The sequence below is a fragment of the Oxyura jamaicensis genome, chromosome 5, assembly GCF_011077185.1.
Source record: "Oxyura jamaicensis isolate SHBP4307 breed ruddy duck chromosome 5, BPBGC_Ojam_1.0, whole genome shotgun sequence".
In the NCBI taxonomy this organism is placed as follows: Eukaryota; Metazoa; Chordata; class Aves; order Anseriformes; family Anatidae; genus Oxyura; species Oxyura jamaicensis.
Window position 1 is genome coordinate 18,516,651 of NC_048897.1, and position 16,703 is coordinate 18,533,353.

A 16,703-nucleotide genomic window follows, 5' to 3' on the forward strand; every position below is an offset into this window, starting at 1 on the left:
GAGGCTGCCAAAACCTAGATTTTACAGTTTCCCCAGTTGTTGAGGTTTACAATAGGTTTATGCTCAGCCTTTTCCCTCCTGTTTGAAGGCATGGTTACCTGGTGAAATGACAGTAACAGCATGTTTCTTCTCTCCTCACAGAAGTGGAAGATGAAAGGCAGTTTCATTCAACACTTTGTCAGTGGTCTCTGTCTGGAAAACCAGGCTGGGAGAGTGGTAACCAACCCTTGCCAAGCAGATGTACCTGGCCAACAGTGGGAGCTGCTACAAGCAACATGATGGTAGCACAGAGATCTCCTTGTTTCTTTGTGCATGAGACTTTGGGAACAGAGAGGGATTGGGATGGGAGGAATGGCTTTGTATGTCTGACCCTAAATGTTTTCATTGTGTCCATCAGCAAGCCACCATTTCAGCTGAACACTTGGTGTTTTTGAGCTTTCCAGAGAAGAAGTTGTGGGTGAGAGAAGGATGAGGAATTGAGTTGTTGAAATCAGCCTGTCTGTTGTCTTAAGTTCTCCTTTGTAGCTGATGTCTGTGCACAGCAGCACCCAGAGAGGGGAGAGCACCTAGCCAAATACTCAAAATGGTCAGAACTGCCTTGCAGCTCTCCCCCTATCCATCCTTTTCTCTGCATCCAGAGTCTGCGACCTTCAGTCCAACACTTTGGACAATGCTCATACAAATGTTGGTAGCTCTTTGTCTTCCCTGGCTTTTCACTTTAACATCGTGCATCATTTACGCGTGTGCTGGTGTGTCTTGGCAAGGACTGGCCAGAAGATGAGCCATGGTGAGGAGTGGAGGGGCTGGGGAGGGATGAGCAGGCCCTGGGGGCAGGTTTGTAACCTCTTTGTGGTAGGCCCACATCTTCCTCTGCCTTACAGCCAAATGGGCTGAGGTTGGGAAGTAGGGCACAATGCTGATGAGATTTGGAAAAGGGCCCTGTCTGTTTTAGCAGCGTAACCTGGGTTTTTTTTCAGGAACTATTCCCTGCTGAATTCCTGCTTCCAGTTTTTTACAGCTGGAAGGCCAGCCCCGTCTCCATGAGTAATCCAGTCTGCAGGCAGCCCAGCTGGACCTGGGTTCAGGGTACGGTGCTCCTGTGGAGCTGCCCTTGATGGTCAGAAAATGGGTGCTGATGCTCTGGGATTCCAGACAAGCCAGGGCTGTTCCCTGGCTGCTCTTTCTGGTGCTATCAGATGCTGCCCACTGCACCCCATACTGAAGGCAACGTGTAGCCCCTGTGAACATGTCCCAGTGTGACAAGCCACCCAACCCCTCTGTCCAGTTGATCTTTCCCCTTTCTCTGAAAGAGGAGGTGAAAAGGCCTGAGGCTGCTCTGCTTGCGAGGCCCAGCTCTCCTCCCAGGGTCACCTGGTGGGGATTGGCTGGTGGAGCTGAAACTGCACTCGGAGCAAATAGTGCCACAGTATAAGTCTGCCTGGGAGCTCTCCTCTGTATGCTGGAAATACTGAGGACAGATGGTGTTTCTAGCTGACGTCCCCTTCTTGCTCCCAGTTACCAGTCAGCTGTAGCTGAGTTTGTGTTTTCAGACATGCCAGGGGAAGCCTACCAATTTAAACAAACAGAAGTCTCCACAACATTACCTTGGAGCACAGTTTTGTAAACCAACCCTCCTGTCCAAGAGCCTGGCAGGGGAACCATATGGTGGGGCCACCTTCAGAAGATATTTGCTTGTCTGGGTCCTTTCTAATCTGGTATAAAAGAAACACAGGAGGATCATTTGGGTTCTGAACAATGGCAGCTTTTGATCATGTTTGTAACCCTTTTTAATTCTTTCTTCTACCTTGGTATTACTCTGATTTGTTGACAAAAGAACAGATACTGTTCTTCATATATATGTTTGCATGTGCTTGGAAGTGCTTGTGTGAGAACTGGAGGATTTGTTGTTGTTGTTGTTCTCACTTTTTCTTTTATTTAAAAAATTAAATATCAGTGAGGTGGCAGGAGCTCTTTTCCTGTTTCCTCCTAAATTTGACATCAGCTCACCATCTTGACAGATGGTGATGAATGACCTTGCCTGCAAAGTGAAGACTCAGGAGGCAGTTCCCTTTGGCCCCAAGCATGCTGCATGGTGCAGCTGCACTTCTGTGTGGGAACAGAGGTACTGACTCTGCAGAGACTTCTCTTTCTCTGTAGAGATACTTTGAGCCTGGACCACTGAGGCCACAACTTAGAGAAACAGGAAAGAGCTGAAAAGGAAAGAAAATAGCCTAGGAAAGGAAAGAGGACAGGGCAGGCAGACCCATCGCGGGGAGAGACACCATCCAACTGACAACTGCATTTTTAAACAAGAATATGCAGGAGATGCTACTTACAGAAAAGCTTTATTAGGCAGTAGGAGACATGAATGGTCAACTTCTCAGACACCTGGCTTGAAAAAGTTAATGCAAAGACAATGAAAGGCCACTGAGCAGGTACTGTATGTAAGCTCTGTATACAATGAAGTGTTAAGGGATTATTTATTTTCATCAAAGTGTATCCTAGGTGAACCATCCGAGCTTCCCCCATTTCACTTTCTGGCATCTTACGGGTTGCAGCTAACAGCATGTTCGCTCCTCCACCAGGTACTGCTTCCTTCCTTCTTGCTCCTGCTGTGTGTGTGCAGCTTTCTTGCAGTTCCTTCTTCATAACCCCACTGGGACTAGGACCCCGCTCCTCTACAAACAATCCTCCTGACTGCTGCAGACCACAGGAACTCTGCTTATATAGCCTCCAAGCTCTGGGCCAGCCCTGGTTCAAAGGGTTCTTGTTAGCATGCTGGCTACTGCCCTGGACTTTGTGCTTGGCTCCAATGTTTGAGGTTCCTGATGGGTCCCAGAGCAGTGGTACCTGGCCTAGCTGTGCTGATTTGTGCCTCTCTTACCACTGGTCACCGCCTGGCAGAGTGTGAACTAGCAGCCATTTGGAGCTGTGAGCTGGAGCAGGTGAAGATAGAGCACTCTTCTTCAAGTGCTCTGGCCTGGGGGAGAAAAGGGAAAGGGTGGGCCGATGCTAGATGTCAATAACTTAAATTGTCCCTGGAGTTAGGGGCTGCCAAAACCCTAAATATACCTGGTTTTGGACATGTTATCCTGAGGTCCCCTGCCAGCTGCTGTACTACTCCCCTGTCATCCAAAGCACCGCTCCCAGGGCCTCGCCCCCACATCACCTTCTGGAAGTTAATGGACTTTTGCAATTGCTGAAAAGCAGATGCATCACAAAAGGCTGCTTTTAAGTGTGGTCAAACTAATCTTCTCAGAATAAATGAAGGCTTGTCCAAACTCCTTACTGGCGTGCTTTCTACTTCCCTTGCACCGAAGGGAGGAGGAAGGATGTCATCTGTGTTTTCTTTCCGCAAGGTCCAGCAGTGCCATGCTTTGGAACAGGACTCCAGTGGGGTTTTTGAAAGAAAACTGACTGAGCCCTCAAATTTGGTTGATTTGTTTCTTCAACAGTCAGAATAAGCAGCTGCTCACCCTTGCTTTCCTGTTTACTTTAAACAGACCTCTAGACTGTGAAGACGGAGCATTTGCATTGGTAATACCCTTTAAGAAAGCTGTTATTGTGTCAGATCATCCAATGTAATTTCATGTGCTATGAACCAATGGGGGCTTATTTAAGAGGAACTGAAACTACTGTTGTACAGAAATCAATTTCAAAAGGTTTATTTTCCCCACTCAGTTGTAAGTTGCACTTTGCCAGATGTAATTTATGTGGAACCCAGATTTGTTTTCCCTTTTCTTGAAGAAAGCATGTGCCAGAATCTCTCTAATGCCTGGAATAAAATCCACTTTGAAACAAGTGTTTCAGCCTGTTCTTATTCCCCTTTGCTTCCCATTGGAAAAGAGCCTCTCCTCTTGTGCCTGGTCCCTGCCTCTGTTTCTCCCTAGGTTTGTGTCCCCCAAGTTCTTTGTGTGTGTTCCTGGGTTGTTTCTAGAGGGGCACTGCAGGAGCTGACACGGAGATTTCCAGGTTACAGTGGCATATCAGTTGAAAATGACTGAAGAAGCCCTCCTCAGCTGGCTGAGCAGGAAAGTATCCTTCCTGGCAAAAGCTAAGAGCAGTTATAGGATGGCTTTTACATGCTGAAAGAAATAGATTGGTTGGGTGAGGGGTGTTAGTTCTTCCCTTAACTCCATCCTTAATCTTCCCTTCAGGCTATCGGCCTGCCTGTTCCTTACTAGACTTCCCAAAGGCCTTTCTTCTGCCTCTAGCTTGAGGGCAAGGCAGCATCACCACCCACTGCTCTTTGCTAGCAGGTGTGTTGCTGAGCCTCAAGTATTGTGACTCTCCAAGTAGGCTGGTAAGCTTTCATAATCTCACCTGAAAAAAATCATCCACATAGCATAATTTGGGTCTAAAATCATGGCTCTAAGTGCCTGCTAATTCACCCACAGAGGCTTTTGCAAACCAGGATCAGCTCGGGCTGCCCCTACAACCATCAGCTGGGCTGGAGCCTCTGCCTAGGGAAGGAGGGGGGGGGTGTGCTGGATGTCGGTGCGGGGGAGAACAATGCTTAGCCATCCTGCCTGGCAATGTCTGTGTTCGGGTGTTGGGTTTTCCTTTCCTAGTGCTGCTTCTGGAGCAGGACATCAGCAGAGCTGTGACCCAGGACTCCTGCCTGGGTATGCCCCAGGCGATGACTGCTGTAATGCCCTAGAAACCAGGAGATGCTCAGGCTTTAGTAAGGGGAAAATGTCCAGGAAGATTAAACACTGACCTTCTGAAGAGCCAAATAAGGGGAGAGAAGAACGAGGAGTGGTTTCCCCTCTGAATAGAGGAGGGGCAGGCATGCAGTGCTCTAGCACATAAATGGGGTGGAGAAGGATTTGGAGAAGAAACAGTCACATCAAAGGGACTGTAGAACCAGGGGTGAGAAAAAATACAGGGCAGTCATTTCTTTGCAGCAGGTTAAAAATGTGGAAGAATCATGTCCACAGTGATCACACAGTTGGGTCAAATTCAGCAAATGCTTTGTCTCAAAAGGTAAATCAAGAGGTTTTGTTTATTTTTTATTTTTTTTTAAACTACACAAATAGACTATTTTAGCGCACACAAAGCAGAATATAGTCCTAGAAACAGGTGTTCTCCAAGCTGGCTTCAGTAGGAATGTGAAGAGCTAGATCTCCTGTTTCAACAGCCTGTTAAAAGGGATGTTCTCAATACAGAGACCTTCCACAAGTGTGTCTTCGTTTCCAGCTGACGGGGCTGCCATCCACATTCCTCATGTTTCATTTCCGTAAGGCGTTGTACAAACATCTGTGGCACGGTCTGGACATGCTGCATGAGGAGTGTTCCTGTGCTGCAGGGTGTTGCAGAAGTGCCACTGGGCCATGGGAGGCTGGTACAGCAGGGACGTGCTGTATGTGGTGTTTGCTTTTGTGACTGATCTGCATCTGTTTGACCACAGCTGCTTACATCTCACCAGTGACTGAGCAGTGATTAAAGCCAGGGCAAAACAGTGTAGTGCTGGGAATGGCTCTGGGAAGTGTTCGGCCCTGCCTGTCTTTGAGTCAGGGACATCCCATCGGAATGGGAACAGTGGCTTCTGCTTGACATCCCGGTGAAACTCCTCCTTACCAAATCCCTGTCATTAAAACAAATCCAGGTTCATCTCCGTACTGCATGGTGCAAGAAGAAAAACGAGAGGAAAAATAACAAAATAATCCACTTGGGACAAAATTGTATTTTAATATGATTTTGGTGGGAACCAGCTGCAGTGGCTCCATTTCCATGGAAACCAGCACAGCGAGGCCGCTTGCCGCTGCCTGTGGCAGGGCTGTGCCTGGCAGCAGTAGCCGTCACGGTGCGCTGGTGATGACCTGACCGCTGCCTGGGGGTGCTCAGATCCATGAGCATGAGCTGAACAAAGTGGGGGCACTGACCCTAAAAGCCACCCATGGGCCCCTCTGCACTCATGGCTCTGCTTCAGCTTTCTTTTCTCAAGGCCTCCTCTCTGAATTCTGTGGTCAGAGCCCAGGCCTGCCTTGCCTCCTCCCTGTCTCTGCCTCAGGTTGTTGGCAGGATCCCAGCGTCACCTTCCCTGCAGCAGCCTGGGGCTTCGTATAAGTGTGGTGACCGCTGGCTCCCCAGGCTTTGTGCCAGTGCCCGCGATCCCGCCTTACCCCGGGCCGGGGCATGTCATTTCACGGCCCCAGGGCCTCTCCTGACAGTTATTTAGCTTTAACCTGCAGGCCTGCTGCCATCTCCTACAGCCTTTACTTCAGCAGCTGGGTTACCAGAATTCACCCTACAGACAGCTGTTTTGGAAGGGGCCACAAAGGTTTCAAAGAAGTGGGACAACTGTGTGCAAAGCAGAGAAAAGAGCTTATTTGAAAAGCTTACATCTTTTCATCTTTCACCAGAATTTGTGTGACAATTAATTCTGAGTTTTGCCTCTTGCTGTGAGCAGAAGGGATGTGTTCTGCTGCCAGCCATGACCCTCAGGGTCCGCAGACAAGTCACATCGCCTCCTGGTGCTCCCGGCCCTTCGCTGAGCTGGGAACAGTTCCTCCAGCTGCCACATGAAGCGAAACATAACTCGGCCTCTTTCTCTATGCCAGATGATCCATTTTGGTTATCGATGTTTCCTAATCAATATTTTCCTGCAAGTTGATCAATTCTATGTGCAATTCTTTCTTTGCTCGGGTTTGCTGCAATTGCAACGCTGTGTGAGAAAAGCATGACCTCCAGTTTAGTCTGTGTCTGTTCTGCCATCGTCTCCACTAGCTTCTGGTTTTCTCCTCTCTGCTGTTTTTCTCATGTGCTCTTCTTCAGCAACAGACACAGGCCAACAGGTAACATAACTTGTACATCTTGAAATGGCCACAAGACGGAGGGAAACACAGCTAATGCCTGAAGCAGGTCTGCCTCCTGCGCTGGCTCTGTGTCGGGGGTGCTCCGTACCGAGCCTCACTCCGTGTCCAGCATCACCTCCCTTCCCCTGGGAAACACCCTTCCTACAACAGGTTGTCCACCTGTAACACTGCCTAAAGCACATGGGCACTGCTACTTGCTAAAATCAGCTTAATGGCAACTGCTGTGTAGATGAAGCCTTGACTATATGGGCTTTATATTACCATCTTTCTGCTGTTGAACATGCTGCAAGGCAGGAAGCATGCAAATGGTGTTCCAGCAGCTCTGGCGTGGAGGAGCCTCTTTGAAGCAGAAGTCCTTTTCTCTAGGTAATTTCTGTTTTTGGAGGAAATGTATCCAATTGTAGCAGAGTCTTAATTCCAAATTGCTGGATTTGCTGCAGTTGGTGCATTAAGCTCACTGGTGGCTTTGTCTTTTTCTCAAGCCCTGAATAATTTTAAACCATCCCTTGGACCAGACTTGCCAGCACAGGTTGGTGCAGTGTAGTCCACCCGTGGGCTGAGAGAGCCTCTGGCATGGGAGAGCCCAGTCCCTCACTCAGCAATTGGTCTGACCTCCTGCCAGAGCTGGGATTTCCATGGGAGACTTCACATCCAAGAATTTTATTTAGTCTAAATTGCCCTGTGAGGTGTGATGATACTGCAGCCATAGGTATCTGCTGATGAAAATGGGCTTTCGAACGTGACAGATGTAGCTAAGTGTAAAACCATACTGCAGGATTTTATTCTTGGGGTGACATTAGAGTGCAGTCTGGTTCTTTCATGGCTCCTCTCAAGGCATCAGTGGCTAATCTTTTGTATTTTTAACTCGTAAATTTTGCTGTGTGAGATTTGTTGTGTGCATACACATTATAATGCTGTTGACAAGGACAACCAAATGATGTCAAAGTCCTTCTAATTATCCCAAGCTGAAGTGTCACCTTTGCTTTCTGCCTCTGTGGATGAAAGCAATATTCAAGGAGTCCCACTTAATACTGGAGCATTTTTCAAGGCAATCAGCTGCTCCAAGCTCTTTTCCCCCTAAGCAATCTAAATGCTAAATAGATCTTTAAAATAATTACCATAGCTAAGATGAGGAGCCATTTTCCCCTGCAAACACCTGATGCTCATTAGCAATATTTAACCTGTCACACATCGCCTCAGTTTGCTCTAAACTTTCTTGACAGGAGTTTGTCAGGTGTCTGCGAGTGCTGAGCCTCTGCTGAAGCGCTTTGGAAAGCCTCTTGAGTGCAAATCCTTTGCCTCGGAGAGAAGGGGACAGAATTTGTGAGAAACACTGCCTATCTTCCCCTGCCCAGCTTCGTTCTAGTGTTGTTTGCAACACTTAGTCTCAGTGAGTGGCGCCAGCCTAAAATGGGCCCCCAGACCAGAGAGGAACGTGGCACTGAGGGACAAAAAAGCTGGCTTTATCACATCCATGCAGCCAGGACAGAGCAGGACCCAGCCGAGTCACCACTTTCTGTTTACAACATGAGATGGTTTGTAGCCAGCCCTTTGCCCAGGAACACGTTTATCACACTTGGAAATGGGAGCACCATGGGCCTGCTGCAGGGCCTTGCCATGGCTTCCCTGCAGCAAGCAGGCCTCCTGCTGGGGACATCCCCAGGAGTCTGCTCCCTGCCCTCATGTGGCTCTCAGAAACCAGTCCCACCCCGTACCAAGGCAGTGTATTAATAAAGAAGAGGCCCTCTGAGAAATTGGACTTGCTAAAGGTCTGCCTGCTGAAGCTGTTCTTTATGCCTGGCGTGACAATAAAGCTTGATTCGGACATGGGATGTGTATTTCTGGCCTAGTGGCTCAAGAGCTTTCAGTCTCTGGAGCAGGGCCTGGAGCCCAAGGTTGCTTCAGGAATTACTTAGCATTTTTGATCTGTACCGGTTTAATTTCAGGTTCACAGCCTTTTGGAGCCATGTCTGGAATCCAGGACCTTTCTGCCATTCTAATGCCCCAGCTGCTGCTAGAAACCTGTAATTACTTTCCCTCTGGTGTAGATATTTCATGCAAAGTATTTCAAAAGAGGCTCAGAAGAAGACATTCAGTGTTTTGCCCTCTAATGCTTCCCGCCAGCCCCAGAAGAGCCTATATAACTTGGTGAAACAAGGCAATCTCCTGGGGAGGAGAGGTCTCTGTCACGGCAGAAGAACAGAGCCTGCTTCACCACATTTACTGGGATGCCACAGCGCCTGGTAAGGTCGGAGGGGACCAGCTGTCAGCAGTGGCAATGCTTTAAAATGCACTGCAGCAGAGCCTGAGCTGTGAGGACTGAGATGAGTGCAGTGATGATGAATCCACCTTTGGACAACAGCTGACTGGAGGCTTTGCGGATTCCCATATGAGCTGTAAGCATTCAGATGTCACCCACGTCCTTTGGATCTGGGCTTCCGAGCACCATGCATCATCCCGCCTGGAACAGTCTGAAGTCATCCGCATTGGAGCCCCGTGTTTTGGATGGGATGCCATACCTTCCTCATATATCTTAATGCACACTTCTTGAAAATCTTGATCAAATGTCTCATTTGAATAATGTGTGCTTCATTACCACAGGGGCTCTTTACCCTGTAATATACTACAATTAAAGCTGAAGGTGTTGAGTTAGTGGGACCCTTTTGTGGGTGTGCTGTGCATGGTAATGCTATCATCTGTGACTTCTGTGCAGCCCAGAACCTCCAGACAACATTGTCCCATTAATAAAATGGATTAGACACTCTCAAAGGTTTTTGAGATTGCTCAGAGGAGAAGCAAGTGCTGCTGTAGAAATTTCCTCTGAATTAGGCAGTAATAAAACCCATCCCAGAGGGTGGTGAGCATGTGTGAGAAGGGTTATCTGGGAGTGCTCCCTCATAGCCCAGAGCCCACACCAGCTGATCTGTTCAATCACATCTTAATTTAACCATAATCCCAGCAAGCTAATGAAAGGGAAATAGCAGGAAAGGCTCGGTGCCTGCCATAGCAATGAGTGACCAAGCAGATTCTGAAAGCTGGGAAATCTCTAAAAGGTTTTAAGTGGATCAATATTCTCTGTGCTCTCATTTCTAATTGGGCTTTATTGCAGGGCTCTGATTCATGTAGTTCATTAAATGGCCTCAGATGGAGTTTCTACAACTGAGTTTATACTCCTAGGGCATAGAAGTAAAATAGCAGCAGCAAGCAATTGCCAAGGCCCCTAGAACTCATCTAGAGAAGTAATTGCCAGAGTGCTGAAGTATTAGGCCTCAATGAGACATGGATGTGGCTAAATCACTGTTATTAATTGCATTTTAGTTTACAAAAAAGTTATCTGCCATGTTAACAGTCACTTTAAAAACCACTCAGTGCCATGAAGTGGATAGTTCAACTTATTTGTAGTACCACCTGCTTTCTGGGGGAAGTGTTTCCCAGGTCTTCATGAAGCCCTTGAGCAAACAGCTCTCAACCAGTACCTCTGTCAGCCAGAGCTATGTTGTCTCCTGTTCTCTCTGTCTCAGGATAGCCTGCACAAACCACCAAGATGTGGAAGCAATGAGGACACTGTGAATGGCAACTCCTGATCTACCTCAGGTCTGCATACACACTTTAATCTTCCCTGTAAAACATCTGTGAAAAAGATTAGAAAAGAAGCGGTTTTGTGTCCACCTAGTCCCTTAGCCTATTTCTGCCAGTGACCAAAGCCAAGTGTCTAGGGTAAAAAATAGGAATAGGGCAACTGAATGGCACTAGTCTGCCAAAACACTCTCAGGGCCCTTTATAACTTCTGCTTTATTGACAGCCTGAGCCAGGGAGAGCATCCTTGAATTTAACAACCACTAATGGATTTCTCTTTACTGGGCTCGTCTAAGTAAATAGGAAAAAGGGTGTATTTCAGTCCTCAAGGGATCTTCTGCTTAAATTAGCAATAATTATTTCTAGTTATGGTGAGTCAGTGTTGGAAACTAGGGCAGGAGATATCAGCTCGGTCAATACACGTGTGAGTGAGGGGAATGGGGGAAACTGTGAGGCTGGCTCAGCTGTTGTTGGGCTGGGACCTGGATTTTATTTTTACATTACTCCAGTAGCTAGAAGAGAGTTTGGACAAGTCACAAAGGTAGATTGTTTTCAGTCTGAATTATATGTCAGGTACCTTTGAGGCTGGATCTTAATTCTCTCTGCAACTAGATTTAAGTAACGTCTAACTTCTAATGACAGCATGCCTAGAGGTGGTCATGAATTTTGTACTGAAACAGTTTAAATGGAGATCTCAGAGTTGTGGAGCTTAGCGTGTTTGAGGTTTATTGTGGGGGGGGGGCGCATCTTAAATAAAATTTCTGCTGGCTTCTGTTCCACCCCAGGAGAAATGTAGGGCACCAAATGAGTAGTCTAGGCTTCCTGGGCTTGGGGGGAGTGAGGTCTGAGGAATAAGATAGACTGAAACCACCATGCTGAGCAGAGAGCTGCCCAGGTTATGCAATGTGCTAACGAGATGATTGGTTCACTAATTAAAAGATGGAGGGAGGTGCTTCTTTTCCTGGGGACTTGCAGATGGGAAATACTTCTTGGAGTTATGGCTGGCCTGATTTGGGTGCCTTTCTCCCAAGGTATTGCAACACAATTTTGTGATTAACACAGGCCCTGTTCTACTAATTTCAGAGAGGCCTCCAGTCCTCTGGAACATCCCAGGTGAGTGTCCTAATTAAGGCTAATTACTTGGTTATTCTTGCATGGCTTTCTTTGTCTTTCTAGCTGATGTTTCATTTTGTATGTATAACAAGTGCTTGGAGATCACAGGACAAAGAGATAGGGGGTGTACTGAGTTATCAAGAACAATAAAAGTGTTACAAACATTAAAACAACACATGCAATTCTAGGAGGCATTAAATGATTAATTCTTGGTTAAGATAAGGGAGATATCATTAACGCAGTATGAAAGATTGGTAGACTTCATTCAGAGTGCTAGGTGCCCAGAATGGTGACGGTGTTCAGCTGAAGACAAAGAGGCAAAGAAGCAGAGAACTACCCATCACAAGCTGCTCGTTAGCAAAACTGAGATGGGGAATGATTACCCTTCATGGGAGATGAGGGGGAGAAGTACTTGGAGAAAGAATAAAAAATGTTGTTATTGGCACACAGTCACTAGATATTGACCAAAAACTCACCTGGGCCAGAATCTAGAAGGTTCTGGAACTGCAAAGATTTCTGTTCTAGAGTTGGAACAATCTGCAGAGGGTGTTCTGGAGTAGCCAGAACAGTAGCCCTGTCACAAGCTGGCAGGGAAATCTGTGTTGATTTGGCACTGTCTAAGCTTATAGAGATGTTTGAGATGGAATGGAAACAACTCCAGTTTGAGAAACACACTTCTTCAAAGTGAGGGATTGGATGCTTGACTCTGCTTGCTACGGGTTGCTGATGTCTTGGTGGTTCTGCTACATTCCACTGTTACAGAGGAATAGGTGTAGAAGATAAGAATTCCCTCAGAAATAATGTTAATATATATATATATATATTTCGTTTTATTTTAAAATAAATGTATTTTCTGCTCAGAACCTGGAAGTAGCCATAGCGAAAGCAAAACGTGGCACAAGGCTTGTTTCTAGTCCTAGTGGGGTTGACTTTCTTCTTCCCCAGCACGTACCTCACTGGGTACTGTGTTAGGATGCCTTTGCCTCCTAGTGAGGCTAGCAGGGAGCATTGAGCTTTTCCTATCAAAACATCACATATCTTTTAGGCCTTTTATATGGAAATATTTACATTTGACAGCTGGGAAGGTATGTGTGTGTTTGGGGGGCAGGGGTGCCTCTGGGTGGGAGGTCTGATGGCTTCCCAGGACTACACCCCTATAATAAGGGATTTAACTCAGTGTCACGTGTGAACCTTCATTCCTGCACAGAAAGCATTGGAACAAGATCAAATCTGACCTGTCCATACCTGTCTTTGTTGCTGGGTAGCAGTTGCGTACAGTACTTGCTGTAGCCCAGCGAGTGTGTCACGCGGCTGTGTCATGCAAAGCCGTTCAGGAGGACTCGATATGCTGCCATTTGCAATGTCCTAGGAAGGCTGGGGAACACCGAGCTCAAATGCTTCTGTGAAATTGGCCACAGTAGGGATTCAAAGCTTGTGTTTCCCTCTTCTCGAGATAGGGGATGTCCCAGTAATGAGTCCCATGGAATGACAGGGAACTTAGGATGGAAGAAAGCTCCCGAGGTCCTCTATTCACATCCTGCTTAGAGCAGGTCTAACCAGATCAGGTTGCCCAGGGCCGTGTCCAGTCAGGTCTTAAACATCTCCAAGGACGGCGGCTCCCTGGGCATCAGGTGTGTGTTGGAGTGTGCAAAATCACGTCCCCCAGGTAACCAACAAGGCAGTAGCTTAAACTCAGGAGCCTGTTTCCCACACAGTCAGTGGAGTGATGGAGACACTGAACAGGAATTAGACACTAGGTTGAAGCACTGATGCATTAGAGATCTGGGCCACGCAAGTATCTCGTTTAGCCAGTAGCTAAACCCAGAAACACAGACCTTAAGCACATAGGCTCATTTTCCTCCAGGTCTCATTGACTTACATGGCAGAAGCAGAAGGCATGCAGCAGCTACGTGCAGTGACAGCAGCTGTGTGCGTGTCACTGACTGCTGATGCTAAGACAACAGTGCAGAGTAACAGTCTATTTGGAAAGATTAAGAAGTTTGATGCTGCAAGGGTTGTAGGAGAAACTTGACTGGTTTGTGTACAAAAAATATTAGCAAAGTTCTTGCCAATGCTTCACAAGTGGTGGCACTGAGTGGGGATTTGCAGCATGCAAGTTTTGCCTGCATGTCATTTGCAAGCTAAGCACAAAGAGTAGAAAGAAAAGCTATACGTTGGAGCTGAGCCCAAAACTCAGGCAGATAAAACTGTTCGTACAGATCCATAGCTCAGATTGCAGTAATGAGAAAACATTGCTAGGATCCAATGTTTCTTTGTGACAAATCCAATTGGGGCTTACTCTAACTTGGACGGTTTTCAGATGAAGTGAAGATGAAACATGTATTCATGGGTCAGAACAGAGAGCTGTCTTGTACTGTGCAAAATCAAACCTCTCCATTCAGTGCAATTCAGTGGCAATTCATTCGCCTGCTACTTCAGTGAATGGCACATTATATTCAGCCAGCACTAAGTAACATTATAACAGACAACACTCAGTGTAGGAAGAACTCTGAGGACTGGCTAATATAGCAGAGCTTTAAAATAATTTTCTATTTTAAACAGATTTACAGTTTTGATGTGTAACTTCTGCTAGCTCAGGATAATTGAGACAAATCTGAAACAAATGGTTCCAAGCTTCAGGCACCATCAGTCCAGATACTCAGTGACACTGACACTCCTGGGTTCAGTTACTAGCCTCAGCCACAACCTGCCTTGTGCTGGGGCTGCTAATTGAAGCTCCCTGACCCCTCAAATAATTTCCTTCCCTCCCCCTACAACAAACTTATGTTAACAGTAAGATTTTAATGTATTTAATACTCTCCAGAGTCAACAAACTGACAATACTAGGTTCTAGCAGACAATTAAGTTTCACAGGGGTTGAAAAGCAAGAGCTTGAAATTACTTGTAATCCAGTGTCTGTTGACTTTCACTGTTAGTTATCTTTCTTGATGGATTGTTTAAGTGAATTTCTTCCAACAGATCTCTCTTTAAATACAATCACTAAATCAATACAATTTGCAATTCAGTGGGAATGGCAAATGTATCTGTTTATGTACTCTGAAGCAAAGTAGCTGGAGCATTCCCTTCCTCCCTCTAAGGGTAACTCCTCTTAAGATGTTTTGGTATGTTTTCAATGCATCACGAACTAGCTCACTGCTTGGTGTGGGGTAAGGAGAGCACAGTCGACAACTTTGTAACTTTCTCGCCTCTTTTTAATGCAAGTGAAAAATCTGGTAGTTCTTCCAACCTAAAAAATACCAGGAATGATTAAATGTCCTCTTGTGAATGGTTTTTTCTAAAGCACGTATATTAGTTACTAACAAAGATAACATGGTGGTCTTTGCTTCTGCTTTTTCCCGCTGTGACAGAGGTGTTAAGCAGAACAAACTGATGTAATGATGGGAATGCTACTTGCCTCGTGTTCTTATGGTGTTGTCACAGATGTCATGACTTCAGTCTATCTTTTGAAAGGAAGTGTAGACAAAGACTAGTATTTTAATCACCTATTTCACTCTCAAAGAATGAATTAAAAACTCAGTTTTGTTCCATGAGCCCCCTTTAAAAGTCTTCAGAATTCTGAAGGAGGCTGCAGAGTGGGATTCTTGTAAGAGTGATTCTGTTAACGTTGTGACGTGAAATGTGATCAAAATTTTAATCCAAGTGGGGTTATATCAGACCTAGGTCCTTGAACTGGCTGTGAAGTTTTGGTCTGTCCCCAAAACACACAATATAATTGTCAGGCATCCTCTCCCTCCATGCCACTCCGTTACAAGATGTCAGGAATGTGCAATGGCAGATAAACTGGTCCTTTATGTATGCAGCAGTTTAGCTACCGTTTTCTGAAACAGCATTTACTTGCTTGATCTTGCTGTCAGAGCCCCAAATGAGATTTTAAGTTACCAACTGCTCTGCTTATGGCTGCTGAGTGGCAGCCCCTGTTCTGCCTTTCTCCCACAACTCCCAGTGTCTCTCCTGTACCAGGTATATTAACTACAAGTGTAGAAACTACAGTGTGGAGCAGCATACTGCCCTTACAATAGCAGCGAAGTGTTAGATCAACTCAGTCATCTCATGAAACTTCACCTTGTTATTTGCTTGGTGAACAGCCATGCCACGAAATGAGTTGTACTGCTCTGGTTTTGCCTCACTTGGGATCAGTAACAGGCAGTTCAGAGTCTGCATGAGGACCCATGATTAGATGAGATGTAGCATGCTTCATGGCTCCATAAGCCAAGCTGAAGTCAATCAAGCAACTCAGATGCTTCAGACTCCTGGCAATGAATGGGGGCTCATCTATCTCACTGAACCGAGGCTAGGCTTGCTTGATGGACTTGTTTAAAAAAAATAAATCAGGTACTTGGAAATACTAGGCCTCTAAACTCTATTCTTTCTCCCCTTTTTAGAAGACTGTACCATTGCCCTGAAGAAACAGCCAGTATGATTTACCTTTATCATTTACTCCCACACTGTAGCCGCTATGATCAACACTGCCACTTACGCATGTCCTTCGTGCGGGAAGTATCAGGCTGCCACAGGGCCAAGTCTGCATAGGATGACGGATTCTTTTCAGACTTACCTTCTGTAATCATGTAACTTAGTTATGGATTACTAGCAAAACACTACTAACAAACCTTAATCGTGAAGTAGCTGAACTCAGGCAAATAAATGTTTGATACCTGTTAGTGGAACTGCTGTCCTATGCCTTTAGGGACAGGTGCAACTGGAGAAGGTCCTAAGAACACTGCTATTGCCCTTAATGGAAATGAGCTAGTAAAGAAACACCACAAGACTTCTGGTGTCTCTGGATCTGGGAGCAGTCATTCGCTCTAAGCCCAATCTCCTATAGGTCTGGCTTTGATCATAGGGACCACTCTGATACTTCAAGCTTGGCTAAGGGAGTGTTAGAGCATCGTCACTGATGTATCTTCTGGGTAGAGTCACACAGACTGGGGTTTCTTTCACCTGTTTTGGACATATGCTGTAAGGTTCGGGCAGAGTTAGATGATAAAAATGAGAGCTTGCAGGGGCACAAAGCTTTAATGAAATACATGACTCAGATTTTTTTCCTGCCAAGCAGCAAATTGAAAAGTAATTTTTCACCTGGCCTCCTAAAGCAGACTACATTACTGGAGTGCCAATAGAATGTCTACTGGCATGTTTTATGTTTCCAAATGCTCACAACCTTCTTCTTTACTA

At 46.1% G+C, this 16,703-nt stretch overlaps 1 protein-coding gene across 2 annotated transcripts in view; it reads left to right on the forward strand.

Annotated features, from left to right (window-relative positions):
• The window catches only part of GALNT16 (polypeptide N-acetylgalactosaminyltransferase 16), a 67,073-nt gene extending 63,271 nt beyond the window's left edge, over positions 1-3,802 (forward strand). The window contains exons 15-16 of one of the 2 annotated variants that reach the window (XM_035328290.1): positions 142-281; positions 2,586-3,802. In XM_035328290.1, coding sequence (XP_035184181.1) covers positions 142-279 — 138 coding nt within the window. In that variant the 3' untranslated portion in view covers positions 280-281; positions 2,586-3,802. Of the gene's footprint in view, positions 1-141 lie in introns of both variants that reach the window. The other variant, XM_035328289.1, reaches the window with a different exon arrangement.
• The last annotated feature ends 12,901 nt before the right edge of the window (positions 3,803-16,703 follow it).